This window comes from Budorcas taxicolor, chromosome 5 (assembly GCF_023091745.1).
Source record: "Budorcas taxicolor isolate Tak-1 chromosome 5, Takin1.1, whole genome shotgun sequence".
Lineage (NCBI taxonomy): Eukaryota > Metazoa > Chordata > Mammalia > Artiodactyla > Bovidae > Budorcas > Budorcas taxicolor.
In genome coordinates, this window is record NC_068914.1 from 125,744,682 (window position 1) to 125,764,666 (window position 19,985).

Sequence of the window (19,985 nt, forward strand, 5' to 3'; positions counted from 1 at the left end):
CAAAAACAAACTTTTTGTATTGGAAAGCCCCTCAAAAAGGTGGGCAGTCACCCTCTAGAATAGGTGACTCAAAAGTACATTAGTAAAGGATCTCTGGACAAAGGGCTGATTCTAGGAATGGGACAGGAGTATCTAAAATGAACTAGGAGCACTTTGTGGTGTCAAAAAATGAAGATGTGTTTAAAACAAAAATGATGGGGCATGGCCAGGAACAGAGGGGCCAAGTGAATAAGTGTCCAACTGCCAAAACCAAAGCAATTTGAGCAACACAATGAAGTATTACTGGACCAAAATCCAAGGGATGAAATAAATATCCCTGAGTCCACACTGATATAAATTCATGATTGAATAAATAAACAAATGGAGGTGAACAGACAAACTCCCCACATACAACAATTCCAAATAATCTGTGTGATCCTTCTCCCTCAAGGTGGTGGAGTATAACTTCCATAAACGTGGGCTATGCAGAGTGACTTCCTTCTAAAGGGTATACTATGGAAAGGAAGAAAAAAAAGAGTAATTTTAAAGTGGAGAAAGATCTAAGCTGCATCACCAATGATAAATCAAGTGAGCAACCTACACCCTTGTTCTGACACTATGAGAATGCCACTTTGGTTGAGGCTTTTTTCCCCAAAATGCAGAACAGTCCAACCATGAGAAAAACATCAAACAAATTCAAATAAATCAAAACTGAAGGACATTCCACAAAATACATAACTGGTACTTCTCAAAACGGTCAAAGGCACCAAAAACAAGGAAATTCTGAGAAATAATCAGTCAAGAAGAGCCTAAGGAGACAAAATGACTAATGCAATGTGGTACCCTGGATGGGATTCTGAAAAAAAAAAAAAAAAAAAAAATTAGATAAAAACTAAGGAAATCTGAATAAAGCATGGACTTTTAATTAAAAGCATATCAATAGTGATTCATTCATTAGTTGTAACAAATGTACCAAAGTACCATAAGATATTAACAACAGGAGATATTTGGTGAGACATAAGGAATGATGCTAAAGCTGAAACTTCAGTACATTGGCCATCTCATGCGAAGAGTTGACTCATTGGAAAAGAGTCTGATGCTGGGAGGGATTGGAGGCAAGAGGAGAAGGGGACGACAGAGGATGAGATGGCTGGATGGCATCACCAACTCGATGGACGTGAGTTTGAGTAAACTCCGGGAGTTGGTGATGGACAGGGAGGCCTGGCATGCTGCGACTCATGGGGTCACAAAGACTCGGACATGACTGAGCGACTGAACTGAATTGAACTGAACAGCAAACTCTGTACTATCCTTGAAACCTCTCTGTAAATCTATTCTAAAAGTAACAGTTTAATTTTTAAAAAACTGTCCATGACTGCTGTCTGAGAAAGATACATCATGTGCATCAAGAAACAAGGGTTTCCAATACTAACTTAGGAGTTACTAGGCCACATGTGGAACTGCACTGGCGTGTGGCATGTTCCTGGTGAGTGAGGCAGGGCTTTGATGTTCCTCCAAAGCAACATGAGATAAAGACAAATGGTCCTAAATAAAATATTAAAATAGCAAATCAGTCAGTGGTAAAGTAAAAGAATAATGTACCATAAACTGATCAGGACTCAAATAATTCAGTAATTGAAAATCTAGAAATATAACTCGTTACTTTAAAAAATTCAAAGGAGATCATTCCAAACATACTAGTAAACTAGGAACAGGAAATGGCAACCCACTCCAGTACTCTTGCCCGTAAACTCCCATGGACGGAGGAGCCTAGTGGGCTGCCATCTATGGGGTCGCATAGAGTTGGACACGACTGAAGCAACTTAGCAGCAGCAGTAGGAACAGGATATGTCGTTAACATAATAGGGACTACTGTCTCAAACTGGGGTCCATTTCAGAGTTAAAGGCTAAACACTAGAGGCACACACGTTTTAGAGCAGCACAAGGGACTACATAAACATTTTAGAAACTAATGCAAAGGAAAACAAAAAACAAGATGTTAAAAATGAAAACTACCATTAATTATCACTTATTTCTTGAGAAATGACCCAAAGAACCAACTGAAAAGTCCTAGCATTCAGATTTTGGTCTCCAAACATCAATGTTCACTAAAATGTATCAGAGTTCCTAGAGAAATAGCTAATTCCAGGTCTGAGATACGAAATACACTATAAAAGGAGCCTGGGCCATCTTGTGTCAGAAGGCAAGGAAATTTTCAAATGCTAATGGGACTGTTAAAAAAAAAAAAAGGACACAGGAATCAGCTGAGACTCCTACTGGCCAAAGTTTGGATACACTTCGGATATCAAAAGAATACGATTTTATTTGATTAAAATTTGCTGAACATACCTATCTACACTTACCTGTTCAAGGGACATGGAAAATATATAACCTCACATTAGAGAAAGATTGTGTTGTCAGTCTCTTAAGCACGTGATCAATCTCAGCATACTAAAAGTATAGTAACCAGACTTTACGTGCCTTCTCATGGAATGCAATATAAAATACATAGCAACATCTCTCAAATACTGTTGTCACAGTTACCTGTAACGTAATCAGCCCCTTAAATCTAACTTCCAGCTTATATGAAATACAGAAAAATAAGGTAAATGACATCAGGATGCATTGACAAATGCAGAAGGTAGGGAATGCTGCAGAATAAAACGCCTGTCTCTTTAACTTGTCTATGTCATGGTGGGGGTGGCAGGTCGGGGAGCGGGAAAAGGAGTAGCAGGGTCCTTTGCTGTTACAGATTTAAAAAGATGTTAAGTAACATTGCAGGCAAATGCAACTGTGTTTGACTGGATCCTGGTTTAAACAACTCAAATGTCTAGTGAAAGTGTTAATTGCTCAGTTATGTCTGATTCTTTGCAACACCATGGACTATAGCTGCCCCCCCGACTCCTCTGTCCATGGAATTCTCCAGACAAGAACACTGGAGTGGGTTGCCATTTCCTTCTCCACGGGATCGTCCTGACCCAGGGCTTGAACCCAGTTCTCCTAGTACTGCAGGTGGACTCTTTTATCTGAGCCACCAGGGAAGCCTAAGTGGATAAAAAAAAAAATGTGGTATATCCATAAAATGAAATATTATTTGGCAATAAAAAGAAATGAAGAACTGATACATGCTATAACAGATGAAACACTGAAAGCATTATACTAGGTAAAGCATACACGTTATATTATTCATTTACATGAAATGTCAAGAATAGGCAGACCCACAAAGAAAGAAAGTAAGAGCAGTAGTTGATAGGAGCTTGGGGGAAGTAAAGAACACTGGAGAAAAGGGAGTGATTCATAATGGGTATGGGATTTCCTTTCTATGGTGATGAAAACTTCTGGAGTTAAGTAGTGGTGACGGTTGCACATTTCTGTGACTATGCTAAAAACCACTGAGCCGTAAACTTTAAAAGGATGAATTCTACAGTATGTGAATTATCTCAACAAAGCTGCTATTAAAAAGAAAAAATAAGTTTGTAAGAAATCAATACAGCATCAAAATGGGCAAAGGAGTAAAAAAAAAGTATTTTACAAAGGAATAAACTTTCACCCTCACTGAATTCAAAGACATATATATTTCAAATAAAATTTTTACCTATCAAGCTACTAGGTAATAATAATATCTAATCTGGTAAGAGTACAGGAAAATACAGGCTTTTTCACAATCTGCTGGTATTGTATTTGGAGGAATTTTATATAATCAAAAAACTATCACAATATATATAAAAAATCCTTAAAAGATCTATATCCTTTGACCTGACTTCTCATTTTAGTAAGTTATCTGAGGAACATAATCAGAACTATATATAAATATTAATTTCTAAGAATATTCATTATATGTTTCTAATAAAGAAAACTGTTAGAAAGCCTAAATGTATCAGTTTTATAGTCACACATACAAAATACTATTATAAAATAAGGTGTTATAATAATTCTTATTTTTAAAAAAATAACTCTTACCCTTAAGGTCACTACTCGTGCTTTGGGGTTTCGAATAGATGGTCCTGATGAAACATAATCGGCTGTGTCAATTTCAATTGGAAAATGCTTTTCACATTTCTCATCACTGTCTAACGCAGCGGGCCACTCAGTGCAAAAATCTGAGAATTAAAAAAAATTTCAATTGTAGTTTTATAATTCTCATTGTAATATATATTACCAGACAAAATCAAATTATTGAGGGAGATCACCTTTCAGGATACATGAAATGAAAGAACAGATTCTCTTCTGCACTTTATATACATCATCATCCCACATGCATCACTTTTCTTCCTAGGTGAACTCTAATTAGGGGATTTAATTAAGGGAATGATTTAGCTAGTTCAGGTTTGATGGGGAGCAGTATGTTAAAAGGGAACTATGACCTGATGGAAGCTTATTATAGCTTTACACATATCTGTTATGAGACAGTGTTAATTTCTGACCAACTGAAAGCAAAAAATTTCATAGAGCCTGGAGCATTATTGTTTTTGAAATGGCAATAGGTAATATGAATTTACATCCAAATGAAGGTTATTAAAAATCAGTTGAAGGGGAAACGGAAGTGAGTGGCAGGGCCAGCTGACCATAACAGGGTGAGAGTTTGTGCGCCGAACAAGTTGAACATGAATGCCAGAGGACTTGGATCTCAGCTAAAGGACAGTATTCCAGTTACTGAGCTCTCCAGCAAGTGGACCTTTTGAAAGTCATTATCTTCGATAAGGTCTCTCTTGTGTGAAAAATGAACTTCTGCCCAGTCATCCTCTTGAATTATCAGAAAAAAATTACCAGCTCAACCAAGATAAGATGAACTTCTCCACACTGAGAAACATCCAGGCTCTATTTGCACCACTAAAACTGCAGATGGAATTCAAGGCAGGGCAGCAGGTTAAGCCTCTTCCATTTCCTCCAAGCTCAAACATTTCACTGGATATTTTGAGGGGTAATGATGAGACTATTTGGAGAAGGCAATGGCAACCCACTCCAGTACTCTTGCCTGGAAAATCCCATGGACAGAGAAGCCTGGTAGGCTGCAGTCCATGAGGTTGCTAAGAGTCAGACATGACTGAGCGACTTCACTTTCACGCATTGGAGAAGGAAATGGCAACCCACTGCAGTGTTCCTGCCTGGAGAATCCCAGGGACAGGGGAGCCTGGTGGGCTGCCGGCTATGGGGTCGCACAGAGTCAGACACGACTAAAGCGACTTAGCAGCAGCAGCAGCAGCAGCAGATGAGACTACTGGATTTGAAGACATTCTTAATGACCCATCAAAAAGTGAACTAATAGGAGAACTGCATTTGATGGCTGAATATAAACTTGGCTTACTGTAATGCCGTGTGCTGTTCATGGAAGTAGAGGGGCTGAATCTAGTTTATAGTTTCTTTTTCCTATAATTTGATGGGCACAACGTTAAAAGTACTGACACATGGAAAAAAAAATCAGTTGAAGGGAAGTGATAGAAGCTCTGAAGAGTTCTAAGAGGGGATTCTCAGGTGGTCCAGTGGGTAGGACTTGGTGCTCTCACTGTCGTGGCCCAGGTCAGGGAACTAACATCCACCAAGCCACGTAGTGCAAGCTCTACCAGAGAAGTGAGATGTTGTCCATCTTCTTTCCAAAACTGAGTCAACAGGGCCTCTAACTGTAGAGCCTCAGCTTTAAATGATCCTTAATTCATGTTTCTTTTGACTTCTGAGCTCCTGGCACTAAATGGAAAGAAGAACAGACTTGTCCGCATATTCACGCAAGACAGCCAGTCTGGAGAGAGTGGGTCTACATCTGAGATCTGGGCTAAAACCAGAAGTTCTAAGCCCAGAGAACACTGCTCATAGCACAGAGGTGCAAACTCAGGCCTCAAATGGAAAAGAAAAAAATCTTTCAAGGAAATGAGAGAGCTCTCAGCCTCCTGTAGCTATCAGTACAATATCGAGGCACTCCCTAGGTAGACGACTGATTTCATTTTGCCCTAGTCTATCAAGTTAGTACAGTAGAGGGCTCCCAGTCTGGGATGAAAACTTCTGAGATCATCAGGTTCCCCTTAACAGAAATCCCATTTCCTAAACAACCTCTTTCTAAGAAGAGCTAAAATAGGTTTCTTAGATCAAGTGCTAAGATCCCATGGATCCATGCTTTTTCCAACATTTTCCCCGAGCTAACGATGTTCTTATAGTAGACACTATATTTAGCTCCCGTTTAGACTTTAAAATCAGTCAGCAAAATGTCACTCCAGATTACAGGGACTTTCCAAGACCTGGGACTAAATATATGTTAGCAAATTAAGTATAGCTCACACCATTCCCTAAATACTGTGTTTAAGAGATCAATACCCAGACACACTCAGGGGAAAGAAATAGCTTTGCCATTAAGAACATTTTGACATTTAAATACAATGAATGGAGCAAAATTCCTGGGGTTAAACTGCATTCCCATTATGGACTAATCCCAGTATCCTGTACTGTAAGACGCCAACAGTGCCAGGCAACTTTATTAGACAGACTAGTTTGGGGAATTTTATGAGTTACTGAGTTTGTACTGACCTTTTTTTTTTTTAAACTTTGGATAAGTCATTTCAATCACCAGATGATAATTACAGTTTTTAAATTAAATTGCCCGATTATATGCTCAAAAAACCCCAGCCAACTGGAAAGTACATAATAGACCCTTCTCAACCTTTTATTCATCTGATAGGTAGACCAACAGACTAGAATTCGGAAGACCTTGGTTTTTACTTAACTTCTGCCACTGATTATTAAAGTTTTAGTAAATTACCTAACTTTCCTGTGCTTCAGATTTTCCATTTGCAAGTAAGATACAAAATCTGAACTGACCTACTCTGAAAGAAAATTGAGAAGAAATACTTGAAAATTGAAAAGCCTTTTGAGTTATTTGGAAGATATGATCTAAATCTAGAAGAAGGCAAAAGTATAAAGGCAAAATTAAGATTAAACATTCACTTAAATATTATAAAATATAATGCCCTTCTAAACGCACTGTATCAAACCCTTTCATTTAAAAACTATGAAGTATTTTCAAACTATCTCATTACCAGTTTCTAAATTATAAATGCACATTAAAAAATAATGTTTTAAAAACAAAAAAGTGGAATTTATCACAGGGTAATATATTTGTTCTTCTGTGTATTCTTTCCATTTCGTCTTCATCTCTTCAGCATCTACTAGGTCTCTACTGTTTCTTTCCTTCATTGTGCCCATCTTTGGGTGTAAAGAGGGCTTCCCTGGTGGCTCAGACAGCAAAGAATTTGCCTGCAATGCAGGAGACCTGGGTTCAATTCCTGCGTTGGGAAGCTCTTCTGGAGAAAGGAATGGCAATACCCTCCAGTATTCTGGACTGGAGAAATCCATGGACAGAGGAGCATGGCAGGCTGCAGTTCATGGGGTCACAGAGAGTTGGACATGACTGAGAGACTTCCACTTTTTTACTTTTGGGTGGAAAGAAGGCAGAGTGCCAAAGAATTCATGCCTTTGAACTGTGGTCCTAGAGAACACTCCTGAAAGTCTCCTGGACAGCAAGGAGATCAAACTAGTCAATCTTAAGGGAAATCAACTATGAAAACCATTGGGAGGACTGATGCTGAAGCTGAAGCTCCAGCATTTTGGTCTGACGTGAAAAGCCGACTCACTGGAAAAGTCCTCAATGATGGGAAAGATTCAGAGTAGAAGGAGAACAGAGTATCACAGGATGAGATGGCTGGGTGGCATCACCAATGCAACGGACATGAACTTGGGCAAACTTCGGGAGATGGTGAGAGACAGGGAGGCCTGGTGTGCTGCAATCCATAGGGTTACAAAGAGTTGGACACGACTGGGCGACTGAACAAAAATGCATTTGTTAACTGGCTTTGCAAAGGATAAAAAAATTACATATCATTTGTGTCATATGGGGCACAAATGTGCACCAGTGATCTCTGTCAGTCTAACATTCAGTTCAGTTCAGTCGGCTCAGTCGTGTCTGACTGTTTGCAACCCCATGAATTGCAGCATACCAGACCTCCCTGTCCATTACCAACTCCCAGAGTTCAATCAAACTCATGTCCATCAAATCGGTGATGCCATCCAGCGATCTCATCCTCCACTGTCCCCTTCTCCTCCTGCCCCCAATCCCTCCCAGCATCAGTCTTTTCCAATGGGTCAACTCTTCGCATGAGGTGGTCAAAATGCTGGAGTTTCAGCTTTAGCATCATTCCTTTCACAGAACACCCAGGACTGATCTCCTTTAGAATGGACTGGTTGGATCTCCTTGCAGTCCAAGGGATTCTCAAGAGTCTTCTCCAACACCACACTTCAACAGCATCAATTCTTCGGCACTCAGCTTTCTTCACAGTCCAACTCTCACATCCATACATCACCACAGGAAAAACCGTAGCCTTGACTAGACAGATCTTTGTTGGCAAAGTAATGTCTCTGCTTTTGAATATGCTATCTAGGTTGGTCATAACTTTCCTTCCAAGGAATAAGCATCTTTTAATTTCATGGCTGCAATCACCATCTGCAGTGATTTTGGAGCCCCCCCAAAATAAAGTCTGACACTGTTTCCACATCTATTTGCCATGAAGTGATGGGACTAAGATGCCATGATCTTAGTTTTCTGAATGTTGAGCTTTAAGTCAACTTTTTCACTCTCCACTTTCACTTTCATCAAGAGCCTTTTAGTTCCTCTTCGCTTTCTGCCGTAAGTAAGAGTGGTGTCATCTGCATATCTGAGGTTATTGAGATTTCTCCCGGCAATCTTGATTCCAGTTTGTGCTTCTTCCAGCCCAGCATTTCTCATGATGTACTCTGCATATAAGTTAAATAAGCAGGGTGACAATATACAGCCTTGACATACTCCTTTTCCTATCTGGAACCAGTCTGTGTTCCATGTCCAGTTCTAACTGTTGCTTCCTGACCTGCATACAGATTTCTCAAGAGGCAGGTCAGGTGGTCTGGTATTCCCATCTCTTGAAGAATTTTCCACAGTTTCTTATGATCCACACAGTCAAAGGCTTTGGCATAGTCAATAAAGCAGAAATAGATGTTTTTCTAGAACTCTCTTGCTTTTTCCATGATCCAACAGATGTTGGCAATTTGATCTCTGGTTCCTCTGCCTTTTCTAAAACCAGCTTGAACATCTGGAAGTTCATGGTTCAGATATTGCTGAAGCCTGGCTTGGAGATTTTTGAGCATTACTTTACTAGCATGTGAGATGAGTGCAATTGTGCAGTAGTTTGAGCATTCTTTGGCGTTGCCTTTCTCTGGGACTGGAATGAAAACTGACCTTTTCCAGTCCTGTGGCCACTGCTGAGTGTTCCAAATTTGCTGGCATACTGAGTGCAGCACTTTCACAGCATCATCTTTCAGGATTTGAAAGAGCTCAACTGGAATTCAATCACCTCCACAAGCTTTGTTCGTAGTGATGGTTTCTAAGGCCCACTTGACTTCACATTCCAGGATATCTGGCTCTAGGTGAGTGATCACACCATCGTGATTATCTTGGTCTAACATTAGGCACCAACCAATAAAGAAACATACAATCTAAAGGGACACAAGTTCATCCTAATGTCTCAAAATAGAAGACAACATAACCTAATGAAAATAAAAGAGATTTTTCTTCCCTCGTTTCAAGTGTAAGGTTATTATTCCTGCTTTTAGACCTCTTTTCACGATCTTTTCATTTTTTCTTCTTCCTTTTAATTTTCAACTGGAAGGCCCTTACAGAAGCTCAAATTTCATCATAATCATGTTTACTAATTTATTTCTCCTATTAGCATAATGAGGCTACCTGTGAAGTTTCTGGTTTCATTTCCTTTTCTGAAAAGCCTTGATAACTATACTGAGCAAGTAGACATCAACTTCAGATAAACATGGGAATCCATGTATCTCAATACTCCATCTTCATTTCCTTTGGATATATATCAAGAAATAGGATTGCTGAATTATATAGTATTCTAATTTTCATTTTTTGGGGGACTCTCCATGGTGTTTTCCAGTGGCTGCACCAATTTGCATTCCCACCAACTGTGCACAAGGGTCCTCTTCTCCACATTCTCATCAACACGTTACCTTCCTGACAATAGTCACTTTGGTGCAGTGATTTTGAATTTTTTTCCCCCTGATGATTAGTGAAGTTGAGCATCTTTTCATGTACTTATCAGCCATTGTAAACCTTCTTTGGAAAACTGATGTCTATTTAGTTCTGCACATTTAAAATCAGATTTTTTTTTTTTTTACTATTGAGTTGTATGAGTTCTTTACATATCTTGGCTATTAGCCTCTTAACAGATACATGACTTGCAAATGTTTTCTACCATTCCACAGACTGCCTTTTCACTTCACTAATGGTTTCCTTTGCTGTGCAGAAGCTTTTTAGTTTGATGTAGTCCCACTTGTTTATTTTTGCTTTTCTTGCCTTTGCTTTAGGTGTCAAATTCCTAAAAATCATTGCCAAGACCAATGTCAAGGAGCTTACATGCAATGTTTTTCTCTAGGAGTTTTATGGTTTCAAGTCTTAACGTTCAAGTTTTTAATTCATATTCATTTTTGTGTATAGTATAAGAATGTGGTCAAGTTTCATTCTTTTATATGTGGCTGCCCCGTTCTCCCAACATTTACTGAAGAAACTATCCTTAAGTATTTTTGGTTCTTTTGTCACAAATTAACTGAACAAATAGACGACTTTATTTTGGAATTCTGTTCTGTTCCACTGATCTATGTGTCTGTTTTTATGACAATACCATACTGTTTTTTGACTACTACTATTGCTTTGTAATACAGTTTGAAATCAGGATGTGTGATGGCTCCAGCTTTGTTCTTCTTTCTCTAAACTGCTTTGGGTACTTGAGGTCTTTTACAGTTCTGTACAAATTTTAGGAGTTTGTTCCATGCCTGGGAAAAATTCCTTTGGAATTTTGACAGAGACTGCATTGAATCTGTATATTGGTTTGGGTTTTGTGGGTGTTTTAACATTAATTTTTCCAATCCGTATCTTAACATTTTTGGTGTCTTCTTCAATTTCTTTCATCAATACTAGTTTTCAGTAAACAGATCTTTCACCCCCTTGGTTAAATATATTCCTAAGTACTTTATTCTTATTTTTATTATGTGTTCATATATATTTTACTTTTATTTCTTCCAGTTTTGAGATATAATTGGCAAACAGCACTGTATAAGTTTTAAGCACTTTTTTAAAAAAGCTGGCTTAAAACCCAACATTAAAAAAACTATGATCATGGCATCTGGTCTCATCACTTTATGGCAAATAGGAGGGGAAAAGGTGGAAGCAGTGATAGATTTCCTCTTTTAGGGCTCCAAAATCACTATGGATGATGACTACAGCCATGAAATTAGAAGACACTTTGCTTCTTGGAAGGAAACTTATGACAAACCTAGACAGTGTATTAAAAAGCAAAGACATCACTTTGCTGACAAAGGTCCCTAGAGTCAAAGCAATGGTCTTTCAGAATTGAACCATAAAGAAGGCTGAGCACCAAAGAATTGACGTTTTCGAATTGTAGTGCTGGAGAAGACTCTTGAGAGTCCCTTGGACAGCAAGGAGATCAAACCAGTCAATTGTAAAGGAAATCAACCCTGATTACTCATTGGAAGGATTGATGCTGAAGCTGAAGCTCCAACACTTTGGCCACCCAATGCAAACAGCTGACTCAATAGAAAAGACGCTGGGAAGATGAAAGGCGAAAGGAGAAAAGGGTGGATGATGCTAAGATGATTGGATAGCATTACTAACTCAAACTAACTCAATGGACAAGAACTTGGGGAAACTTCGGGAGATACTGAGGGACAGGGAGGCCTGGTGTGCTGTAGTCCATGGGGTCACAAAGAGTCAGATACAGCTGAGAAACTGAACAACAACTGTGCAATTGAAGGTACAGGGCATTATAATTTGAATTAATAAATTATGAAATGATTATCACAATACATTTAATGACTATCCATCATCTCATATAAATACAAAATAAAATAAATAGAAACAAAACTTCCCCCTTGTGATAAGAACTCTTAGGATTTCTTCTCTTAAAAATTTTCATAGATAACATGTAGTAGTATTAATTATATTTATCATATCATACATTACATCCTTAGTATTGTTACCTTGTAACTGGAAGTCTGTATCTTCTGACTGCCTTCATTCAATTCTTCCTCCCACCACCCAGTACTTTATTCTTTTTGGTACTATCGTAAACGATTTTCTTAACTTCTCTTTCTTAATCTCCTTCTGAACTCCCAACTTCACTGCAGAAAATGCAACTGATTTTTGTATACCAACTGTATCCTGCAACTTTATAATGAATGAATAATAAATAATAAATGAATCCATTTATTAAGTTTTTTTTGGAGTCATTAGGATTTTATATGCATAAAATAATGCCATGAGCAAGTATGACAATTTTCCTTCCTCCTTTCCTATGCCTTTTGTTTCTTCTTCTTGCCTAGCTGCTCTGGCTAGAACTTCCAGTACTATGTTGAATAAAAGTGGTGAAAGTGGGCATCCCTGTCTTGTCCTGATCTTGGAAGAAAAGCTTTTAGCTTTTCATTGCTGTACTGTGATATTAGCTTTGAGCTTATTACACGTGGCCTTTATTATGTTGAAGTTTGTTCCCTCTATACACACTGTGTTGAGTTTTCTCATGAAAGGATGCTGAATTCTATCAAATGCCTTTTCTGCATCTATTGAGAAGATCATATGATTTTTATCTTTCATTTGTTAATGTGATATGTCACACTAGTTTACTTGCAGGCGCTGCACCACCTTGTGTCCCTGAAATAAATCCTTCTTGATCATGGTGTACAATCCTTTTAATGTACTGTTGAATTTGGTTTGCTAATATTTTGTTGAGGAGTTTTGCATCCATGTTCATCAGGGATACTGGCCTGTGTTATTTGCCTTTGTCCGGTTTTGGAATCAGGATAATGCTAAGTTTATGACTTTTGAGTGTTCTCTTCCCTTTTACTTTTTTGGAAGTTTGAGAAGGATTGATATTAATTCTTTAAATGTTTAGTAGAACAAACCAGTGAATTTGGAACTTGGGATTAAAATATACACATGATTATATATAAATAACGAACAAAGACCTACTGTATAGCACAGAGAACTATACTCAGTATTTTAAAATAACCTATAAAGGAAAATAATCTATAGAAGTATACATAGATTTATACATATGTTTAATTGAATCACTCTGATGTACTGCTGAAATTAAGGAAACACTGTAAACCAACTATGATTCAATTAAAAAAAAAATCACCAATAAACCCATCTGGAGTGACTCAATCTCCTTACTAGTAACTGGTCCATTCAGATTTTCTATGCTTCAGTCTCGGTACATTATATATTTGTAGAACTGTATCCATTTCTTCTAGATTGTCCAATTTGTTGGCATAAAAATGTTCACAGTAGTGTCTTAGATCCTTTGCATTTCTGTGATATCAGTTGTAACATCTCCTATTTCATTTTTAATTTTCAAGCCCATCTTTTTCTTGCTAGATAAAGGTTTGTCTATATTGTTCATCTTTTCAAAAAATAAGTTCTTATTATTTCTGTTGTCCTGTCTTAATTTAGCCCCATTCCAACCATTATACTTCCCTCCTTCTACTAACTCTGGGCTAAGTTTATTCTTCTTTTTCTAGTTCCAAGTTAGGTGGCTTAGTTGATATTTTTCTTTATTCTTATGTAGGCTGTTATTACTATAAAATTACTTCCTGGAACTGCTTTTGAGACATCTCATATCTCAAGATATTTTCTGGATGTCTCTTTGATTGCTTCTTTGAATCAGTATGTGTTTAAGGGCATGTTATTTAATCTCCAGATGTTCGTGAATTTTCAACAGATTTCTAGTTTCAAATCATTGTGGCTGGAAAAAATGTTTGATGTGATTTCAATTTTCTTAAATTTTATTAAGACTTATTTTATGGTCTAACATATGATCTATCTTGAAATCATGTTTCATTTGTACTTGAGAAGAATGTGTATTCTACTGCTGTTGGATGGAATGCTCTGTAAATGTCTGTTAAATTCATTTGGTCTAATCCGTAAGCTTAAATCCAACGTCTCCTTACTGATTTTCCATCTGGATGATCTACCCATTGTTGAAGGTGGAGTACTGAAGCCCCCTACTATAACTGTATTGCTTTCTATTTCTTCCTTCAATTCTGTATATTAAGTGCTCCAATTTTTGGTGCCCAAATATTTACAAATACTGTATCCTTTTGATAAACTGACTCCTTTATCATTGGAAATGAGATTCCTGTTAAATTAATAAAATATTAAGTTCATATTATAAAACAACCACATACCTTTAAGAGCCTCACAGTGCTTTTTAATTGCTACAGGAGTCAAATGCAGAAAATTGGGAATCTAAAATAGAGAATTTTAAAGGATAAATTAGCCAAGTGTCTTTGTTTTTTGTTTGTTTTTTTGGCCATGCCATGCAGTGTGGGATCTTAGTTCCCCAACCAGAGACTGAGCAAGGCCACAGCAGTGATAACACGAGGCCCTAATCACTGGCTGGCCAGGGAATTCCTGCCTAAGTCTCTTAAAAATATCAAACACAATCTTCTCATAAAATTAAATCATAAGCCTCACATACCTTGTAATAAATCTTTTTTTTTAACAATACTGAATCCATGTCACAGATGTAAATTTAAGAAATGAATTTCCTGAAATAAAGATTCAGTACCAAGTATCTTATAAGAATAATGGTAGAGAAAAAACCATTATTTTTATAGTATTATTCCTGCCACAAATCTACAGGTGTACATATTTCCCTTGTAAAACTGAAAACACTTAAAAGACATAGACCATTGTTAAATAATCTTAATCCCCCTGGAACACATACCACTGCAAGACATTTTCTGTTTTATCCTTAACAGACATTTTATGAATTGAATGGCATGAATAAACAAAGCAAGGAAATCTTAAATGAATAGTTAAATGAACTTGGGAATATGTTTATAATACATTGAAAGGTTCTGTATTTACAGGGCCAATGAAAACTTAGGTAAGGTCAGCGATTTGATTCCTTCAAATAAATAGTTAACACTTCCTAGGATATTGGAGAAGGAAATGGCAACCCACTCCAGTGTTCTTGCCTGGAGAATCCCAGGGACGGGGGAGCCTGGTGGGCTGCCGTCTTTGGGGTTGCACAGAGTTGGGCACGACTGAAGCAACTTAGCAGCAGTAGCAGGATATTTTAAAAATAATGTTAAATATCTAAAGAGAAAATTTAGTTTAAAGAAACTTATTTTGAAAGAAAATCTGAATAAGCAGAAAGTTCCTCCAAACATTATGTCTGGAATCTTAAGTACCAATCAGAAAATGGTTATTTTAAACAAAAGAAAACAGACACCGAATAGTGGGATTATGGGGGTGGGTGACTTCATTTTCTATACTTTTATTTTTGAAACATGACTCAAAGTCATAAAAGGAAAAAAATAATAGTGAATGCTTACACAGGATTTATATTGGCACTGCTTTATGAACTCTGCATATATTACCTCAGTTTACAAGCTTATCCATATGGCACTTACTGGTAACAGACCGTATCACTGGATTAAGCACATGGTGATTCTTGAAAGGGACAGCATGCATTAAATGTTCAGATTTTTATATTTATTAAAATTCCATTCACGACCACCATTACAACATTATAAACATATTGTTACTCTCTCTCACAGTGATATTTTCTAGTTTTTTTTTCTTTAAACTAAGTTGAATTCTTCTCTTCCATTTGAAGAAAAGATTAGTTTTACAAGTGTTTGCTTATCTCTTGAAATGTTACCTTGTCCAAATTTCATCTGCCTGTCCCCAGCAAAAGATGATCCCCTTTCCATGTTACTATCTCATTAAAAAAAATTTGTTTATTTACTATCTCATTTTTTTACCATCAACTTTTAGCAATTTTTTTGTTTTTCATGAAGCAGAAAATACAGTTTCTCTCATTTAGTAGAAAAGACAATTCCTTGATGATAATTTCACTGTAGGTAAAAGGAAACCATCTAAGACATGCATTTTCTGGTGATGGACATTTATATTTTAAGAAGTCTACTTTCCATAAATCACAAAAGGTGTTATCAACTCATTATAGATGCATTTAACTGAGGCATTTAACAGGACCTATTTTGCTTGATGAAATAAAGAAGTTTAAGAACCATAACAATAATACTAAATTACTTTTAGGGAAAGTTTTTAAATCTCTTTTTTAAAAGTAAAAACTTCATTCCCCCCACCCCCATTCTCACTCTCAAATTAGCTTATTTCATTTAGTTCTGCTTGTAAAACACAATATAGAAAAGATACAATAGAAAAAAAAAGCCAAAAGGAAGCCACAAGACCAATTAATTACCCATTTTTAAATGCCTAGAATTCTTTGAGCTATCTTTCCCAGGGATAAGTAAAACATAGTATCCATTATTATCTGCAAAACAACTGAGTTAAAATACAGTAAGCTGCTATGCACTGAACCTGGAAGTGTTGGGGGGGATGGTGGCAGCGAGGGCAGGGGGAGGGTAGGTGTCAGAGGGAAATCAGCATTTATTTAAATATAAGTTTCAGCCAATGAACCAGCAACTTATCCTACCTTTAGAAGCTCCAGATTTCCCTCCTTAGCCATGGGCACTCCCATTTTTACTGGATAACCCATTCGAACAGGAAGAGGTACTGCGGAGGGTTTAAATGGAGCTGCAACAGGGTAAACACTAGGCCAGTCCTGGTCAACAGACATTTTCTCTGTCCTGGGAGGTAGTGCCTGAAGAATATAAAACAATTTAATATTTTAAATATAAACATGAACTTTAATTTTTAAGGAAAAAAGGTACAATTAAGAAAAACACAAAGACTTGCAACCTATATAAAATCTGACGTCCCATAACTGCTGCTGTTGAAATAAAAAAAAACACCCCCAAACAAACCTACCTAAATATCCTTGGCAGTTTCCTCAAACCCCGTGGAAAGGAACCCTTTAATAGCACATTTGCTTTACAAAAAAAAAATTCTCTTACTTACAGTCTTTTAGCAAACTTTCTGCATATTGTTTATGAAGGGGTCAGTAACGGTATATGTTGAATAATTTTTAAAACTTCAGTGAAAGTCAGTACATGAGATGACAATGAGAATTTGAAATAAGGAAAACAAGAAATAAGAAAAATAAAGAATAAGAATTCAGAAATAAATTAAGATTAAACTAACTGAATAGACACATAATGAGAAATGTCTTCCATGCCCAGAGAATAGCTATATGATAACTTAGTCAATCACATTAACATTTTTTTTATTTTTTAAACTGTATTTGACAGATGAGGATGGCCAGCATTCCCTTTAAACCCAAAAGGAAGGTTCGAAGATGCAAAACTAGGTAACATCCTTCTAAGCAACAGACCAGTGTAGCATATATCCTGGAAACAGTTAGTACTCCTGTGAAAATGAGTACTTTATATGATTATAAATGGTGCCACTTCAGTTCAGTTCAGTCGCTCAGTCGTGCCTGACTCTTTGCGACCCCATGTACTGCAGCATGCCAGGCCTCCCTCTCCATCACCAACTCCTGGAGTTTACACAAACTCATCTCCACTGAGTCGGTGATGTGCCATGCAACCATCTCATCCTGTGTCGTTCCCATCTCCTCCTGCCCTCAATCTTTCCCAGCATCAGGGTCTTTTCAAATGAATCAGCTCTTTGCATCAGGTGGCCAAAGTATTGGAGTTTCAGCTTCAACATCAGTCCCTCCAATGAACACTCAGGACCAATCTCCTTTAGGATGGACTGGTTGGATCTCCTTGCTGTCCATGGACTTTCAAGAGTCTTCTCCAACACCACAGTTCAAAAGCGTCAATTCTTTAGTGCTCAGCTTTCTTTACAGTCCAACTCTCACATCCATACATGACTACTGAAAAAACCATAGCCTTGACTAGATAGACCTTTGTTGGCAAAGAAATGTCTCTGCTTTTTAATACGCTATCTAGGTTGGTCATAACTTTCCTTCCAAGGAACAAGCATCTTTTAATTTCATGGCTGCAGTCACCATCTGCAGTGATTTTGGAGCACAAAAAATGAAGTCAGCCACTGTTTTCACATCTATTTGCCATAAAGTGATGGGACCAGATGCCATGAGCTTAGGTTTCTGAATGCTGAGTTTTAAGCCAACTCTTTCACTCTCCTCTTTCACTTTCATCATGAGGCTCTCTAGGTCTTCTTCACTTTCTGCCATAAGGGTGGTGTCATCTGCATATAGGTTATTTTCTCCCAGCAACCTTGATCCCAGCTTGTGCTTCCTCCAGCCCAGCGTTTCTCATGATGTACTCTGCATATAAGTTAAATAAGCAGGGTGACAATATACAGCCTTGATGTACTCCTTTTTCTATTTGAAACCAGTCTGTTGTTCCATGTCCAGTTCTAACTGTTGCTTCCTGTCCTGCATACAGATTTCTCAAGAGGCAGGTCAGGGGGTCTTGTGTTCCCATCTCTTTAAGAATTTTCCAAAGTTTGTTGTGATCCACAGTCAAAGGCTTTGGCATAGTCAATAAAGCAGAAATAGATGTTTTTCTGGAACTCTTTTGCTTTTGCGATGATCCAGCAGATGTTGGCAATTTGATCTCTGGTTCTTCTGCCTCTTCTAAAACCAGCTTGAACATCTGGAAGTTCATGGTTCACGTATTGCTGAAGCCTGGCTTGGAGAATTTTGAGCATTTATTTATTAGCATGTGAGAGTTCGGTAGTTTGAGCATTCTTTGGCTTTGCCTTTCTTTGGGACTGGAATGCAAACTGGCCTTTTCCAGTCCTGTGGCCACTGCTGAGTTTTCCAAATTTGGTGCCACTTAACTTCCAACTAATGTGCCTTTGTTCTGAATCCACACTTATGAAGGGACCTTACAATATGGATTCCTCCATGATGATGCCCACAGGGTGAGACCAAACTGGTTAGATGAACGAATACATCCCAGGCTGCCTGACTGTTCAAGGCATCGTCAAAAACAAATTTTTATTCTGGTTTATATACCTATTTCCTGGGAGTGAGTGAGTCTGCTTCTAAAAAGATGATCCATTCTCAGGGAATTGACAAAATCAATCAAAGACTAGATAGAGCCAGAGCTTTAGGGTCACCCAGTGCACATGCCCTTTTGAAGCCTGCTCATGTGGCACCCTCTACCTCCTAATGAAGATCTGCCTTACTTTAGATCAGAAACCCACACAACAGTCTACACCAGAGCACGTTAACTACTTACCTTTCTTCTTGGCGGCCTTTCATGTCTGGAGGTTCTTTCTGTTGTAGCTAAAAGACAACACAACAGTTGCAGAGAATTTTATTAGTACAGAGTTGTTCCACATTGTTCATGATCCCACAATTCTCACATAATTTAAAGTACTTAGTAATATAAAAATGAGACAATAATCCATTTTCTGTAAGTTCAGAGACTAAATCATTTTAATGCAAATGAAAAGTCAGAAATAGATAAGAAAATTCAAGAGTTACTTGAAAATATACTGTGACTGACAATACATGTGCTTAGTTGCTCAGTCATGTCCGACTCTTTGCGACCCCATGGACTGCAGCCCTCCAGACTCCTCTGTCCATGGGGATTCTCCACGTAAGAACACTGGAGAGGGCTGCCATTCCCCTTCTCCAGGGGATCTTCCCAATCCAGTGACTGAACCCAGGTCTCCCACATTGTGGGTGGATTCTTTACAGACTGGGCCACCAGGATGAATAAGATATAGTTAGCTCATCAACTAAAGATGTATTTTTAATAACTGTTAAGGTTGTTAAATAAACTCACTCTCCCAAGTTGAAATATCTAGTTAGAAATAAGTATTTTGCATCTTTATAGTTGGTGATGGACAGGGAGGCCTGGTGTGCCGTGATTTATGGGGTTGCAAAGAGTCGGACACAACTGAGTGACTGAACTGAAAAACAACTGGTTTGAAATGTTCTAACATATATTTGCTCATATCTGGTATTATTCTGTTCTTTACGCACACACACAAAATAACCTTCAGTTTTCTGTCTCTATTGTTAAGTAGAACT

General features: G+C 37.7%; 1 protein-coding gene across 1 annotated transcript in view; it reads right to left on the minus strand.

The window, feature by feature from the left end:
• Window positions 1–19,985, minus strand: part of MRPS35 (mitochondrial ribosomal protein S35) — a 48,461-nt gene that overhangs the window by 23,499 nt on the left and 4,977 nt on the right. The window contains exons 2-5 of the mRNA XM_052640170.1: window positions 19,186–19,232; window positions 16,545–16,712; window positions 14,263–14,323; window positions 3,940–4,079 (exon numbers count right to left, since the gene is read on the minus strand). Coding sequence (XP_052496130.1) covers window positions 3,940–4,079; window positions 14,263–14,323; window positions 16,545–16,712; window positions 19,186–19,232 — 416 coding nt within the window. The remainder of the gene's footprint in view (window positions 1–3,939; window positions 4,080–14,262; window positions 14,324–16,544; window positions 16,713–19,185; window positions 19,233–19,985) is intronic.